The 16,730-nt window shown below is 39.3% G+C and overlaps 1 protein-coding gene across 3 annotated transcripts in view; it reads left to right on the top strand.

Moving 5' to 3' along the window:
* The window catches only part of RARB (retinoic acid receptor beta), a 311,193-nt gene that overhangs the window by 188,416 nt on the left and 106,047 nt on the right, over positions 1 to 16,730 (top strand). For all 3 annotated transcript variants that reach the window (XM_018570196.1, XM_018570211.1, XM_018570203.1), the window contains exon 2: positions 2,888 to 3,036. In XM_018570196.1, the coding sequence (XP_018425698.1) occupies positions 2,888 to 3,036 (149 nt within the window). The remainder of the gene's footprint in view (positions 1 to 2,887; positions 3,037 to 16,730) is intronic.

Raw genomic sequence — 16,730 nt, 5'->3', positions numbered from 1 at the left:
TCGCCGCTTGCACGAAACATGTGGCAGCCTACCCGCTGTACATTTAGCTCTGCTTACCCAAAGCAGGGCTAAATGTAGAAAACAACCACCCGCCTGGTGCCCGCAACTGCATGTCCCAGGCATCGGGAGATAGGAATTCCACACCCCTGCTGCCCCGAGGCCCGGGCCTTGGCTGGCATTGTGGGAAATCTGGCCCTGGCTGCCTTTCCCAGGGCCGTCCCCACCCAAAGACAAAGCAAATTGTCTTGTTTACAATCCATTTACACCACCATCATGCATGCAGTGGGGTAGCTAGACATTCTGTCACCCGGGGCAAAGGCTCAGAGTTGCTGCCCCTCTATGGCAGAAATTCTCTATCCACACAGCCAGTGGCACCCCTCCTAAAACGGCACTCGGGGGACATGCCCCCCCAGCACGCCTCTAGCTTTGGCTCTGGCTGCATGCAGTACTTTTTTCAGTGCTGTGTGGTGCGATGCAATACAACCTAATCGCACCGCACTGTGGCCCATAGAACTGAAAGTAATCTCACGTGTGACATTTTAATTTAGATCTAACAAACCTAAAAGAACATAAACAGTGTGATGCAGCCATGCCTTCCATGTGGCAGGCCGGTGTTAACAAGCCCTCTTTGATTTGCCCTGCACAGTGTGAAAAGCCATTTTTTTATGCGCCGCGAGCTGCTGGCAGAAACGTGCAGGCAGCTCATGTAAGTCTATGGAGACGCAGGAGCTGTGCACACCCATGCTGCTTCTCCTAACTCCGAGTTTGACAGCTGCACACATTGTATGGCCTTGGACACAGACATGATGGCTCCAGATCTGTACATCATCTGTCAAAACTCAGAGCTGCAGGTAGCAGTGTGTGAGGGCATCTTCATATACATATCTGAGCTGCCCGCACGCTTGTTCCCACAACTCTGAGCACATAAGAAAATGGCCTTTTACGCTGTATGGTACAATACTCCCTGTGTGAATGATACCTAAAGGTCGAAAAACATTCTATCTATGAACAAACACCTTGGAATGAGGCTTGCGGGCACAAGAAGTGACTGAACATGTTTGAAAACCTTGTCCAGTTGCTTTTGTTCCCCCCTGATAATTTAATGCTGGAGGTATCTGTTGCATGCCTCCTTCTCCATAGGCCAAATATGAAATATTGCCTACCGCAGTTTGAATTACCCTGGTTTATGACAGGTTTATCATCTGCTAAATGGTCCAAATTACCATCCTGGCCATATCTCTTTACACATGACTGGTAATCTGACTAAATCACTAGTTTTTTTTTCGTCCTCCTATTCACAATGGCCCTGATTTGGCCAACACCCTCTGCCTGAGTCCATTATACACATTGGAGCTTTAAGGGCCCATTCACACCAAAATCGGAGGGAAATCGCTGGAGTTTCAACCTTCGTTGACTTCCGTTCTTTTAAAAACAAAAATGTAAATGTTTTCTTTATTTTAATTACCCTGTCCTGAGTGGACAAACAGCTATATATATTTTTTCTTTAGCTTCTATTCCGTTGTGATTACATCCGTTTATGTTCTGTTATGTTGCACTGGAAAAAAAAAGTAGAGCATGCTCTATTTTTTTTCCATTGCACTGCAACGAAATGGAACAGATTGCAGTGGTGTGAACTGGTCCCATTTACACCCATTCATTTTCGGTGCCCTTGCGTTAGAAACCATTGAAAAACAGATCGCAACAGATCTGGTATGAATGGAGCCTAGAAGAATGACATGGTATGACAAGGGGCTGCAGTCCCATCACAAGCATATTGAGATGATTCTTAAATCTATCTGCTTTTAATTTTTAATAGTCAGTACTTGGGTTAAGGTAAACTGGGTGAGCATTCTGGTTTTCGTATGGTGGCAGTATTTCTTGAGAGCTTTATTGGTTAACTGATCAGTTTGACTGGAAATGTCACCTGCAACTCAACAAGGTCAACCAGCTTTTAATGCTAAAACAACAGAACAGATATGGAAACCTAAAAACATCCCTTGTATACAAAAATATGAGCTGTTGGTGGTAGGTTGCCTTGATCTGTTGAGTTGTTTTTGGACAGAATAAGTGTTTGTTGCGGCAACCTTTACCAGCAGGGTCAGGAAACTCTCAGTTCAAGAAAATTATGTGCCATGGAGCATATACAGCAACCTGCAAAACCTTGCTGTTACAACCAAATACCGGGACATTCTGTCAGGCACTCCCTGATAGTGTCAAAGCTTTGCCCGTCCTTTCTTGTACCCTACACAATTATATTGGTCAGGGCATGTTATCCATCACTTTAATGAGCCAATAGGAATGTAAGAGGGCAGGAGGTAGTGACAAGCTCTGACACTACCTGGAGGTGTCAGAAGTTTGCTAGTCAGAATAGCTTTGCATTCAGCCAGAAAAGCTAAATTTGGTAGGTTGCCACAGATGAGTGCAGGCACCTCCTATGTGTATCTCTTTAAAGTCTTAGGTGTGCTCTGATTTGGACATAGCAACCAGTATTCCTTGTCTAGACTCTATATCTACACCCACCTTTCTTCTGTGCCTTGCTAGTAGCCTACCACTGTGATATGCAGTCATGCTTACCTATAGTAGAGGGCAAAAGGTTGATATTTGCATGCCAGAGTACTGTCATGATTTAGGGTTCCAGTAGCACTTTGCAAAAAATCAAAAGTTCCAATGACATAGTCACATCATGTCTGAATGAACTTCAGGTTCTCTTTATTGAGTACACGGTTGTAGCAGTGCCAATACAATAATATAATAGTGACAAATGCACATTTAAAGCAGTAGCATGAATTAATGTCCTAATGTCAGTTGGTTGCTGGTTGTGATAACTTTATGGTTGGTCTATAACTATTTATTCAAAAGTTTTCTCTATTTTTCTTTATGTTTACAGCTATTGAAACACAAAGTACTAGTTCAGAAGAGCTGGTGCCCAGTCCTCCATCCCCTCCCCCACCTCCTCGAGTTTACAAACCCTGTTTTGTGTGTCAGGACAAGTCATCTGGATATCATTATGGAGTCAGTGCATGTGAGGGCTGCAAGGTAAGTGAGCATTGTTTAAAATGAAGGCCTATAACATTAATAATCTTATGTCTCTCATTCTGATTGGCATCTGGTATACACAACTTACTATACATGAACTAAGCTGGCCATACACAGAGCCAATATCCGCCTTTTTTTGATGAACCGGACAAAATTCCTTCTGTGGATGGCCCTGTCGACTGCTTTTCACTGACATCCTTTCATCTAAAAATTGAAGGACCCAAGTGGAACATTGTTGGCCAAACAGTCACTGCAGCCAACTAACTGCAGTCACTGTTAAGGCATTCTTACAGTGGCAGACCCGTCACTGACAAAGTACAAGGATTCCCCTATTCACCTTGTTAGTGAGGATGGGGGATCGGGAGTTTGTTCTTCTTGAACCCCACTATAAGTGTATGACTGCCTTTACCTATTTTTTATGCTTTATTATCATATGCTGTGATTTTTTAGTACTGAACATGTTTATGATGGTATAAATATTTTCTTTACCAGTTAAGGCTTGTAGAACCTTTTGCATATTTATTCAAATTAGACATCATCATTAAGTGCCTCAGTTATAATAACTTGTGAAGTCCAGTTTACATCTGTGTATGAACCAATTAAAGAAAAATTTAACCACATTCAAATAGCTAGTAAAAGACCTTTGCAATACAGCGTCTTAACCTTGGATATGATTTGTGCTTGCTGTGGCAGTAATATGATACATCGCTTATAACCCACAATGGCCAAATATCACAGCAGAGCGCAGTTAACTCATAAAGGTAAAATGCTAATGGTCATAGTTTCTGATCTTTGCTCTGAAACATTTTTTAAACTAATGAAAAGCGTCCTATTCTAATAATGTAAAGCAGGAAAAAGAGGTTTCTATTGTGTTTGCTGCAAGATAGGTCACAGTTGGTGACCCATGAGTTGCTTCTTGTCCATTTCATAATTAGTAAGTGAGAGATTGAATGCTGTGCTGAGATTTTAATCCCTTATTGGCACCTGAAATTGTAAACCTGCAATCAGTTAAAGTTTGGCTCATGCAAGAATCGAATATTCAGTCTTCAATTATTCTAAATGTGCAGGCTTAACAGTTAAGGATACATATTTACTACTTTATTTAGCTGAAATAACTCGGAGGATTATTCTAAGTCTTGAGCATTAAGCTAGCCATACACTGTTTGAAATTTGAGCAGTGTGTGGGCCCCATCGCCCCCCTGGTTTGACATTTTTAAATATACTCTTATTGAAGGAATTGGTCAAAAAAAAAAAATCTGGTTTTCTGACAGCAGCACCCTGTCAAAATACAATAGCCATTTAGTGTGAATAGGGGGCTCAAGTGTTTTTCTTATTCAGTTCACAGGGCTGGAGAAAAAACAGCTCCTAAGTATGTATAATAGTATCATGTAACAAAGCTCTTTATTTAAAGCCCAACTCCAGGATACCGCTATACCGGTCCCCGCAGCCTCTTCCCCCTTCACTTCGGTGGTCTAAAGACCCCTGACATCATCAAGTACAATGCAGGCTCTATAGCCCTGCATTGTATGTGAGGACACACAAGGGACAGTTCGCAGCCAAAGTGGAGGGGGAGAAGAGGAGAGCACCAACTTCCGGGGAGCGGGGTCCAACTACAAGGGTACATTTAGTAATATTTGGATACTTGGGAGCTGGATAGCTGCATGTTTTATCAGCACACATTCAAGCACAGCTCAGGGAAGCAACAGTCAGATTTCAGGAGGCCTTTCACTTCTGAGTTTCTCGAGTCAACCTCATGCCAAGTAATGCTAAATAAAGAGGTACACATACATATTTCATAGGTAAGCCTTCATCACCCATATAACAATTGAAGAATAAAAATTTACATTAATGTATAAGCCCAATCATGACGGGTAATCTTTACATTTCTCTGAAGTACAGATACAGTAAATACTAACCTGCAAAGGAATGAGTGAAATAATTATTACAGTTTTTATCTCCACTTTTAAAAATAACCACTTCAAATAGCTAGTTATGAAGGGGTACCCTCCTGTTCAGTTGAATTATAGATGATCTAACAATTGCACTTGTCATCAGTTTAAGTTTTATCTTGGCATACTGTAACAGGTATCGAGGCGTGATGATGTTTTATACCTTAAGTGTGATCAGTGGTCAGTGCAGTGACCCTTGTTTTGATGTTAAAGGGCAGCATGTATATACTCAGTTATGAAAAACAAGTGATTGAAGAAACAGTTGTACTAGGACTATAGAGTGTTTTATGTACAATATAGGATGGGGGCCATATGGTTCACAGTTGGCCATCACTTCCTGTTGCAGCCAGCCTGATTCACCCACATATGGCTTAACGCTCTGAAGTAAAATTAGTCTTTAAGTAAACGTTATCAGCTGATGTATTCTCAGTCAAAGCAGCGTTGTTGCTAAAAATAAAGTGTAGATAAAAGATGTTGCCCTGGTATAAACTAATATTAAAAGCATGTGGACTCTTGGATTTTAAATTAGCGCTCTCATTGGAATTTTTACATGTGCATCCTCAACGCTGGGTTCCTTTTTTTAAGATGGTGTGCTGTTGTGTGGAGAGTAGCCTTACCAGAACCACTGTGGCTTGTTATACTGTAAGTAACAACAAAAAAGAACGCAAAAGAGCACACAACCACTTAGTGCATTACTGTGGAGTAAACAATGTATATATAAATAAACAACAATGTTGCACTTGCAAGTGAAAACAGGCAATGTAACACTGGGAGAGTTCTTAACTTGACTTTGGTGACCATCAGTACTTTGGAGCCCTTCTCTTCACACACCACTAGGATTACCACAGCCGCAAGCCCGTTTTTTGTTCTCCAGTTTCCTCAGCAGCATCATTTCAACTGGTACATACACAGGGAGAGCTGCTCTGATGGTCCATCTCCCCTCAGCCACAGAAGCGATCCTATTTGTGCCGCATAGGAATTTGTGATCCCGACAAGCCCTTGCTACAATTTTGACTGTGAGTGCAATTTTATATTTTTTTAATAATAAATAAAGGTTTTTGGTACACATGATCAGCTCGCTGGTCTGTGCTTCCCTTTATTCAATTTTTAGATCATTCATCTATGACGTCCTCCTAGCACACTGAAATACCCTGCCGGAAGTCAAGTTAAGAACTCCCCCAGTGTTGCCTTGCCTATTTTCACTTGTAAGTGCAACTTTGTTGTTTATTTATTGATACATTGTTTCCTCCACTTTAATACACTAGGTGGTTGTGCGCTCTTTTGTTTTCTTTATTTGTTACTTGTTACACTACAGTTCAGCCTCGATCTGTCAAGGGGAGCAGCACGCCTTAGACTCCACCCCAGTATCATTTGGAATTTTTTATGACATTGTCATTTAGGATTGTATTGCCTTTTTAAAGCTCATTGGTGGCTGTGAGAAAACACGTTTTCACGTGTTTAAATCTCAATGGTGGCTGTGAGAAAACTTCTGATGTTTCTTTCTTACATCAGAATTTTTTGTTTGTAAGAGGTACCAAGAAGGATGTTCTAGCATCACCAGCTGGTGTGTTCCAGGATCGTGAGATTATAGGGAGAGAGGATGGATTGGAATAGTTCAGCAATGCCTGATTGAGAAACCAAACTAAAGTACACAAGCAGGTGGGGGTATATGCCCTGTATGCAGTTCAAGGTTTAATTTTCAATTTCAGGTAGAATTTAATGGATACAAAGGGTTGCAGATGTTATAACATGATTTGTTTATGGCCATGTTTAACCATTAAAAAAACATTGTTTTGAATGATTCCAGCAGCTGCTTACTGCAAACTGAGATGGCATTGTATTGTAACATGCATACATTGTATACATGATATGATAAATGATATAAATGAAATCTAATATGCATTATTTCTACATGATTCCCTGAAATTACCTATAGTTTTAAGAGGCCTTCACACAGTATAATAGGCAGCCATAAGTCTCCTATGCTCTGTCTCTCAACCTCAGAGTAACATGCATCTCCCACATATTGGCACACTATAGTCACAAAATGAGCAGCGTCCATTAACACAAAGAAGTTGTTGCAGGGCTACACGGTCTTTCTTCCTGACACTTAGCATCCTGTATAGCAAGGTCCACAGAAGGGGGACCCAGTGATGTCTAGTGCTGCCCACACAAAGGAGACATTGTTCCGGGTGAAGACAAACTGGTGCTTTGGCAAATGCTGCTGTCTGTTCAAGGCTTGTCTCTTGTTCTGAGTATTGAAAAGGCGACATTCCATAGCTGGCAGTGCTCTCAGCTCTGTAAGTCTGGAGGCCTCAACAACTTGCTGATTTATTTTATTACCAGATAAAAATTGAGAGAAATAACATACATTTTATATTAAAACAATTTGAAACTTCTTTTGGTTGAAAGAATGTACAAGCCATGAACACAGTTTAAAGCAAAAGTGAATCCTCCCCCATCTTGTTCCTGAAAGTTACTGGAGCTGCTGTAAATCCATTGCTCATGTATTGCTGCAGCTTGCAGTCAAAAAAGGAACATGATATTTACATTAATTTCTCATTTTTATCCGGTATGCAGTATTATAATATCATTGTTTGCCAAGTCAATAACTGGCTACTAGTTGTTGAGATTATCTTTAGATTTCTTTTATCCTAAGAAAATGGTACATGGGGGTGTTGCTTAGTTTACATGAAAGAAATAGAAAATTCTAAGTTGGCAACACACCTTAAGATTTTTCTTGTTCACCCCAGTGGACTACGCAAAAAAATCCAATATACACTAAAGAGTAGGAATGCACAACAACCGATACTAGCATCAGTATCTGTGCCAATGCTGAGTATTTGGGTGAGTACTCATACTAGCCCAAATGCTCCAAAGCCTAGCCCAAAACCTCCGGTATCAAGAAGTTATTGCAGAATTACCAAGTGAAAACAAAGAACTAATATAATAGTAAACCTAATGTAGTCAACACATCTAAGCACTTGTAATCAGCAATATATAACATTTTGGGGGGGTTAGATAAGCTTTAAGCTAGTATCATTATTATAGCAACATTTTTGAAGGAATTACCAGCAATGGCAGCCCATGTATTTCTCTCAGCACAAGTTTAAACGGTCGCAGAGATTTTCTAGCTTCTTAGGAAGTCTCTGCAACTAACAGTGACCACATCTGATGTGCAGGTGTATGATTGTAGCTCAATAATAGTAGACAGCCCCATTACAAGAAAACTGTAATGTTTGGGTAACTTTTAATAATTTCTGAGAAATTTTGAGAAATGTGAAACTGTTGTATATCTTTGTTTATATATACAGGTGAAATTTACACATTAACATTAAAAGCATGACAAAGAATTCCCAAAGCATTATGGGCTAACCAAACCTTAGTTATTTACTTTCTAACATGAACTTTCAGAGAGAAGTGAAGAGAAGTAGATGAGTCACTGTTCTGACACATTCATAGTGGTGAGAGGTAAGAACCCCCATCAGTTTTTCAATGCTGACTTTTTCCCTGCTAGGGAGATTTATTTACCACTGTCACCACCTTACATGTGACAGCGCTTGGGGCTGGCAATTGGCTACCTAGGCGTAAGCAGTGGGAGGGCAGGTGGGAGTTTTACATGTTCACCCATACCTAGATGTACCAGCATGTTTATGGGATTAGTGCAGTTGACAAGTGTTGAAAATAAGGTAGAGATCCTAAGGGTGTTTGCTATACACTGATTGTATTGTTTTAAATATTGTATTCTATTGTAAAGAGGCACTTACAATAGAATACAAGGGGAATACAAAAGAGTACAAGGGGAAGGGGAGAGCTGTAAAGAATAATATATAATAATATGTACAAAATTGTATCCCAAATTTTGGGCAGACACCAACACTCAAAAACTGTGGTAAGGCAATAAGAAATAGAAATAATGAAAAAGGCACGACCAAGGCTTATACTCTTAATACCGCAATTCAATATCTTGATTTGAAGTCCTTTTTTGTTCCTTCAAATGCCAGTGTGTCGCAGAGCACATCCCCATAAACACATTTTATCCTCTGTTGCAACTTCCTTTATGAGGATGGCTATGTTCACTTTATTTTGGCCATGTGGGACCATGAGTTTAAGGTGTATATCCAGTGGGACTTCCTCTTCATCCAAATTTTGTTTTCTTTGTCACCATGTCTTATTGATATTTCTAGATGGAAAGTCCAGCTTAATCTGGTACCTCCCATTGATTATAGAATTGTTTAAAGTGGCCTCCCATAGGGATTTTCTCTTTTTTTTCCCCAAAAAATATCACAGAGGTATTCCCCAGTCCTGAATTGCAAAGGTTTTCCCCACATAGATGTTATTACATGGACATACTCTATAATGCAAAATATTACATAGGATATTGTGCAATTAATGAAAGACTTTAAAAAATATTTTTTGATGACCACCATCCCTGTAGACTACATATTTCTATTTCTATATATGGCAGTGTCCACATCTAAACATTCCAATAGGATAAAAAAAAAATTTCTATTCTATAATTTTTTTTTTTGTTGTTGTTTGTTTTGTTTTGTTCTATAGTTCTGTATTTATGTTGAAACCTAAATAAAAAGCAAATTGATCATAAACATTCCAATAGGTAAATTTCAGATTTTACATATTGAAGGGGACAATTATGACACATTGCGATGGACACTATGGGGTCTATTCACGAACCTGCCAAAGGCAGCCGAGTGAAAGACCGATTGGGCCGAAGCTACGGCCAGATCCTTCGGCAGCTTCGTGAATAGACCCCTATGTACCAACAATATATCATTAAGATATGTGGTAGCCTTTGTAATGAGATTAGGTCAAGAGCCAGCTACTTTTTCAATTCTATTATCTAGCATTAAAATGTGCTAAAACTTGGACAGTAGGGAGTGCAATAATCCCAATGTGTTCAAAATGTTGTCCATTTTTTGTTCCTCCCCCATTTTCCTTTGAGGAAATAAAATTGCAGATCAATTTTTGTTTAAAGCTTTTATTTTCCCTTTTGGTTATTATTCCAATTTTTTATTTTTTATTCCAGTTTCACGTGGGATGGATGTATAGTCATACAAGATAAATGATGATGACAAATGATCTACAAATTAAAATTTTCTATTAATGAACTTGCCCACACACTCAAATGAGCTGTTCATGCCACACATTGTAGGTCTCCCATGCAGCTCTCCATATTTTTGTGAACTAGAAAGTGTATAGACGGAGAGAATTGTATTTATCCACTCGTAGCTACTCCCACTGATTCTTAGTAATGAGCCTCTCTTGGGAGGCTACGTTGAGCATGGAATAACCTCATAACGAATAGGGCTGTCTACAGATCTATCTTAATTAGTCACATTCTCTCATTAATATAATGTTTCCCCCTTTATCACTGGGTTTGATGATCAAATGTTTCTTATTCCCCAGATCCTCAAAGCTAGATTGAGTATATTTAATAATATTGAAGGGGATGTGCAGTGACAAGAACCCAAGAATTGGTGACAGTTTCTTTTTAAATACTATAACTTAAAATGACAACAAATAGTATACATCAAAAAGAGTATACAGAGAAAATACTATCCAAACATTCTGTCACTGTCCTTTATCTCAGTGTTGCTTTCACACGTTTTATTTAACACATCCGCAGTTAAGAACAGAATGTGTAAAGTCAGTAATAAGGGGATTTTTTCATGACCCAATTACATCCGTTGATGTAATTAAAAAAAAATAAAAATAAAAATACTGAGAACAGATAAGCTTCATGAATGTATGCTGTCTTTGAATCAGAATTTGTGCAAATATTAAAAAAATTCAGAATAGTTTCCCGTGCTTGGGTTTAGCTAATGAAGTAGTATTCTCAAGTTTAAACAGAATGTTATATAAAAATTAAATGAAAAATTAAATGTATTGGTTGTTTTCGAATTATATTTACTAAAGCTTCTGGATGCAGAAGTGACAGGAGTTGAAGATCTTGACGATCTGAGAAAGGTTTGACAGTAATAAAGGTGGAACCAATTTGTCCTATGGATCTTACCAAATGTTGGCAAATATTTAGGGACAAAAAAAAAAAAAAATCAGTGGGCAAACATGGAGGCAAAGATAAACACATGCAAACAACATCTTAGTAGGCCTTTACATTTTATTATAGCTTTCTGTTCTGTGGCTTAGTAGTTTTCGGTCTTAGCTGGGAGCAGTTTGGTGGGGAAGGTTATGATGATGCAATGATGGTGTTGGAGTAGGAAAATTGAGAGGGGTAATGGTAATTTGATGCTGAAGGTTGAAAAGTGCTCATTACATGCGTATTATGCAGTCTGCCTATCTGAAACAAGAAAAATAGAGTCTGTGATAAGGGGTTCTTGGCCCCTAATTACATTGAATAGTACTTCATGCTGTTTTTGGCTGTCCAGATGTTCACAGATATGTGAATATGCAGGTCCATAAGTATACCATGTCCATCATAATTAAATAAGTGTTATTTCTAGGTTTAATAAAAACAATATACTATAAAACCGGGCTCTTTGGAAAAAAAGGAAAACATTTCTTAACGCCTGTTAATCAGCGTTGTGCTTTGAGGTGACATTTACTAAGTTTTTACAGCATGTTCAGTTATCAAATCAGACCTTAAATCAGACCAGCATTTTCAAAGTAACTATTTTAAAGCCAGCTCTTAGGTATGCATCAGCCTTTTACCCTCTCCTATCTAACGTATGAATATAGGCAAAGAACTGTAGTTTCTAATTTTTCTAATTCCTGCCTTCAGTGTATATTGAAAACACCTTAGTTTTTTCCAGAGGTCACAGGATAGACAAGTAGCAGTACTATATAAATATTGCTGCCTCCATCCTTTCACCCCCAGGGATTGTATGACAGTATAGTAGCCCATTGTGTCAGGTCTATTGAGGGTTTTGCATAACAAATCACCTCCTAGTGCCATGTGGCTACATCACATGTTATCAAACTGAGATGCGGCAGTAATCCCTCCTCCTAGGTTGCATCTGTTTAGGAAGCAGACCAGCAAGGTTATGTGTACCTAGTGTAGAAGATGATTTTAGGAAGTTTTCACAAAATTACTTTTAAACAAACGTTTTAAATGTTAGTACCAGAGGTTGCTTTACTTACTAGGTCTTTATTTTGGTGCCTTGACTTCCACTTTAAAATGATGATTGTCTATCAAAGCACAGCACTGATTACCAAAAGGGTCAAGAGTTCAGCTGAAGCTGGAGCAGGAGAACAAATAGGGTTGGTGCCATCGAAGATATTTTAGCTTTTACTTGATTCATCTAGTACAAATTTTCCTTGACAGGGTTGAAATGAAACCTACAAATTTCACATATGATGCTGACCACTGTACATCAGGTTACAGAATGTTATTAGCTTACTATATATATTTTATTCTTTAATTTGCTTTCTGGCTTGACTTGTCGCTTATTTTCTCTTGCTCAGAGCAGGAGGCAACCTGAAAACTGTTTTATTTTCCTTTTAACTAACCAGATATTTATATGTTGCTTGCACGAAGCTCTGGATGTCCAGTACCATCGAGCCAGAATTTTATCTTCAAGTAAGGACTGCTTAGAATAAGCAGCAAGAGAAGACAGTCAGGCCTACCAAAGATATTCATGATATCACCTTGATGACATTGTTAAAAATAACCAAGTGCTTCACCTGTAGTCACCATAGGGAAACTAAAAGAATAATATATAGCGCTGGTAATGATTAAAATTTTCGTGTTCGATTAATCAACATTTTTTTAATCGATGAATCGATTAATTTCGATTAATTATAACGCACATACAGATCCAACTACATTGGCCTATACACATACAGCACAGCAATGAAGTAATAAAATGAACTAGGATCACACTAATCCAGCACGTTATTAATCTCACGTGCCCCCGTCAATATTGCCGCCGCTTGAGTGGGGCAACTCAGAATAAAAACGTGCTGGATTAGTGTGATCCTAGTTCATTTTATTACTTCATTGCTGTGTTGTATGTGTATAGGCCAATGCCTTGGCTGGCGCTCATGCAGAAAGTTTCTTGGGCAAACCCACCGGCCCAAGAGGCTCCGTCGGCTAACGAAGGGGGGAGGAGTCCGGTGGCATCACGGACATCGACGTCACCGGACTCCTCCCCCCTTCGTTAGCCGACGGAGCCACTTGGGGAAGGGAGGAGGAGTCCGGTGACATCGATGTCCGTGACGTCACCAGATCGCCGACGGGACTCCCGGAAGCCAGCAGAGAGATGAGTGTTTTCATTAGCGATCAAAATAATTTTAATCGATTAAAACGTTTAACGATTAATCGAGAAATGAATCTTTAATTTTCACAGACCTAATATAATACCAAGCAAAGCAACATATTTTGCTTTGGATAAGGGTTCCTACAATAGATATGTTTTGGGCACTGAAAGTCTGGCCCTGGTAGTTCTCAGAGAGGGCTAATAATTCTGAGAGCAAGTGAAAACGTTCACCACCAATATTTGGCCCTTAAAGCACCGGAACTTCTAAGCCTATCGCCAGAAGGTCTTACACCAAAAGGATGTAGTAGTGAGATCCCAATATCTGGTAACGGGAAACCTACTTTGAGATTCCTTGTGTGTGATGGTGCAGTCTACATATACAGTAAACGAAGATCCACCGCAACAGGAAATGTGAAGATGATACAGGACTGCTTTAAATTGCTGATATGATCAACAGGGGTTTTTTTTTTGCATCTATTTAACAAATATACCAAAATGCATCCAATGGTATATTTAACAAACCAAAGGGGAGTAAATAAGGAATGTTCTTTGTAAGGGTTTACATATACTTTAGTAGTAAACCAGGCACACTAACCACTAGACATGTGCACTGCCAAAAAATTTGTTTCGTTTCATTCTGATTCTGATTTTGTGTTATTTCGTTTTTCAGGATTCGGATGTGAAAGTCAATTCAGAATTTGGATTCGGACGAAATTCGTTAGCGGTAGTTCGTTCGACGTTCGTTTCGTTTTCGTTTCTTATTCGCTTCGTTCGTTCACAGCAAAGTGACATTTGAGGGGGGACAATGTTTTTCTCCTTCTCTAATGTCACTTTGCTTGAACAAACGAACGACACGAAAACAAAACCAACGTTCGAACGAACTACCGCTAACGAATTTCGGAAACGGAAATTCGGATTCGTTTGCATTCGTTATATCTGTAATTCTGTAATACAGATATCCGAATGTCCGAATTTCCGAAAATTCGCCCGCATTTCGATTCGGAACGAAACAAATCGCACATGTCTACTAACCACCCTCTGCTCACAACCATTCTGCACCAGTAAGGAACTAGACCTAACGTACATAATTCTGGTAGCTGGAGGAATTTAACTATCCAACATACCATTAATAGACAGAACACTGAAATGTAGGCCTTTATATTTTTTTAACAGACTTTTTGCATCTGTATAGAATTTGCCTTATTTTTGACACCAGAGGGAAGAACCCTGGATGTATTATTTTTTGCTTTCTTTCTTTTTATTATAACTGCCCTTGATATTATGGCATTTACTATATATAGTAGCCTTACTCAAGTTGTTTAACATGGAGGGACCCTTAAATTAACTTTCAAGTCTCAGGGAATAGGCTGAATTATATCTTCAGCTCATGAGACATAAATGGGATCAATGTTCCCCTTACAGGTAGCTGAAAAGACCATAGGAGTCTGTGGTAACTTATCTGACAGTCAAGAACTACCTAGGAACCTTTGGAGGAACCTTAGGGTTCCACAGACCACGGGTTGGGAAAGGCTAGTAAAGAGTATAGTGTATGTCTTCAAATGCTAGTGTAAAGGGAAACCAGGACTGATATTCTCAACCAATCAAATATACTGTAATTGTAGGTACATTAAACAAGGTTCATCGATATAGGCTCCAAATTTATTTGCTCTATTTTTAATTATCTGTGAATACAGATGTTAACAGTCATTGCTTCATTTTGACTTTAGCTTATGTCTACTGCCATGACCATATTCTTTTGGAAATAGCTACATTATTTGCAGTAGGCCGCCATTATATACTCTTAAACCTTTTTTCGGAATTCATATAGATGGCTTTTTGATTGTTAATCTTTCATTTGCATAAAATATAAAGAATTATCATTAGAATGCTTGGGTTGTCCCGAGGAGTGTTAGGTATTTTAATTAGACCCAAATTAATTTAACTGCTAGAAAAGTTTTAATTCACTAATTAAAAGTCTACATCTAAAAAAAAACTATTTAAATAATGCTGAATTTTAAGATTTCTATATACATCATTTAGAATGGGTTTTCTGAAGTCAAAGCTAAATTTCTGCCAGAGGATTCTATGTTTACGTTAAACTTTTTATAGATTTTTCTGCTGTTAAAATGTTCTATATATTTAAATTTTTTGCTGTCAAAATGTTTGATATTCAAGCCTTGAATATAGTTTAGTATTGTTTCTATAACAGATATGTCCTAGCAAAAGTATTTAATGTCCAAAGAACAGGCACGTGACTTTTGTGAGATGGTAGAAGTTTAAGGGAGGTAGAAGTTTAAGGGAGGTTTAAAGATGTATTATTGAGGAAGAATGATGTTTTTATTGCTGAGGGAGGTGTATGGTTGTATTATTAAGGGAGGTTTATAGATGTATTACTGAGGGAATATACGCATATATCTGTATTATTGAGGAAGAAGTATGTTTGTATTATTGAGGGAGGTGTATTGTTGTATTATTGAGGGAAGAGTATGGTTGCATGAAGGTGTATGGTTGTATTATTGAGGAAGTCTATGGGTGTATTCATAGGTGTGCGAAACCTATTGCATTAGGGTGTGCACACAAAAGTACAAACACACATGTGTGTGATATATATATATATACACATACATACAGTATATATAAAATCAACCACTGCGGGAGGGTGCTGTGGAGCGTTGGCCTGCTGCGCAGCGTTGGCCTGCTCCATGCTGGCAGCTGTAGTCCCAGGAGGCAATGTCAGCGCCCTGGCTGTTATTGGGCCCTCTTGTTACTTTCTGTGCCTGGTAATCACTGAGGAGCTGACATTGCCTCCTGGGACTACAGCTCCCAGCCTGCAGCAGGCCAACACTCCGCAGTTCCCTCTTGCGGTGGTTGATGCACGCCAGGGCCCAGTCGCACATGCAGTTCTGCCATAGTTAGCATTTGTAAAATTGCTTCTTTCTGACCTGCCCATCCCTGCTGCCAGAACCCCACTGCAGGCTGCTGCATAAACACATAGGAGAACTACCTTTCCCATCATCTGCTGCATACACACATAGGAGGGCTACCTTCCTCATCATCTGCTGGAGACACAAATAAGGGAAAACCATGATCAGAGCGAAGCCTGGCTGCTGTCTCACCTTCACTGATGACACAGTCACAAATCTAGTTTGCTTGCTTAAAGAGCCCAGCACTGCATTCTTCAACTCAAGTACAGCGCTGCAAACTAGCAAGAACTGCTGCTGGCTGAGGTCGTCTGGAGCAGAGATCAGTGTGTCCAGTGCACAGAGATCTATTAAACACGGCATCCCTTTAGCTGTGTATGATCTCTGCACATCACTGACAGCCTCTGGGAGGAGCAGGCTTCCGACCAGAGCAGGGTTCTTGGTGCTGTGCTTGGGGTGATTAGGGTGTGCCCAGACACACCCGTCACACCTATGGGTGTATTATTAAGGAAGGTTTATAGATGCATTACTGAGGGTATACAGAATATAGACTGTGTGTGTGTGTGTGTGTGTGTGTGTGTGTGTGT

The sequence above is a fragment of the Nanorana parkeri genome, unplaced genomic scaffold, assembly GCF_000935625.1.
Source record: "Nanorana parkeri isolate BGI_ZX_2015 unplaced genomic scaffold, ASM93562v1 scaffold37, whole genome shotgun sequence".
Taxonomy (NCBI): Eukaryota; Metazoa; Chordata; class Amphibia; order Anura; family Dicroglossidae; genus Nanorana; species Nanorana parkeri.
The sequence above is the reverse complement of the archived record's forward strand: the minus strand, read 5'-3'. Positions and strand labels throughout refer to the sequence as shown.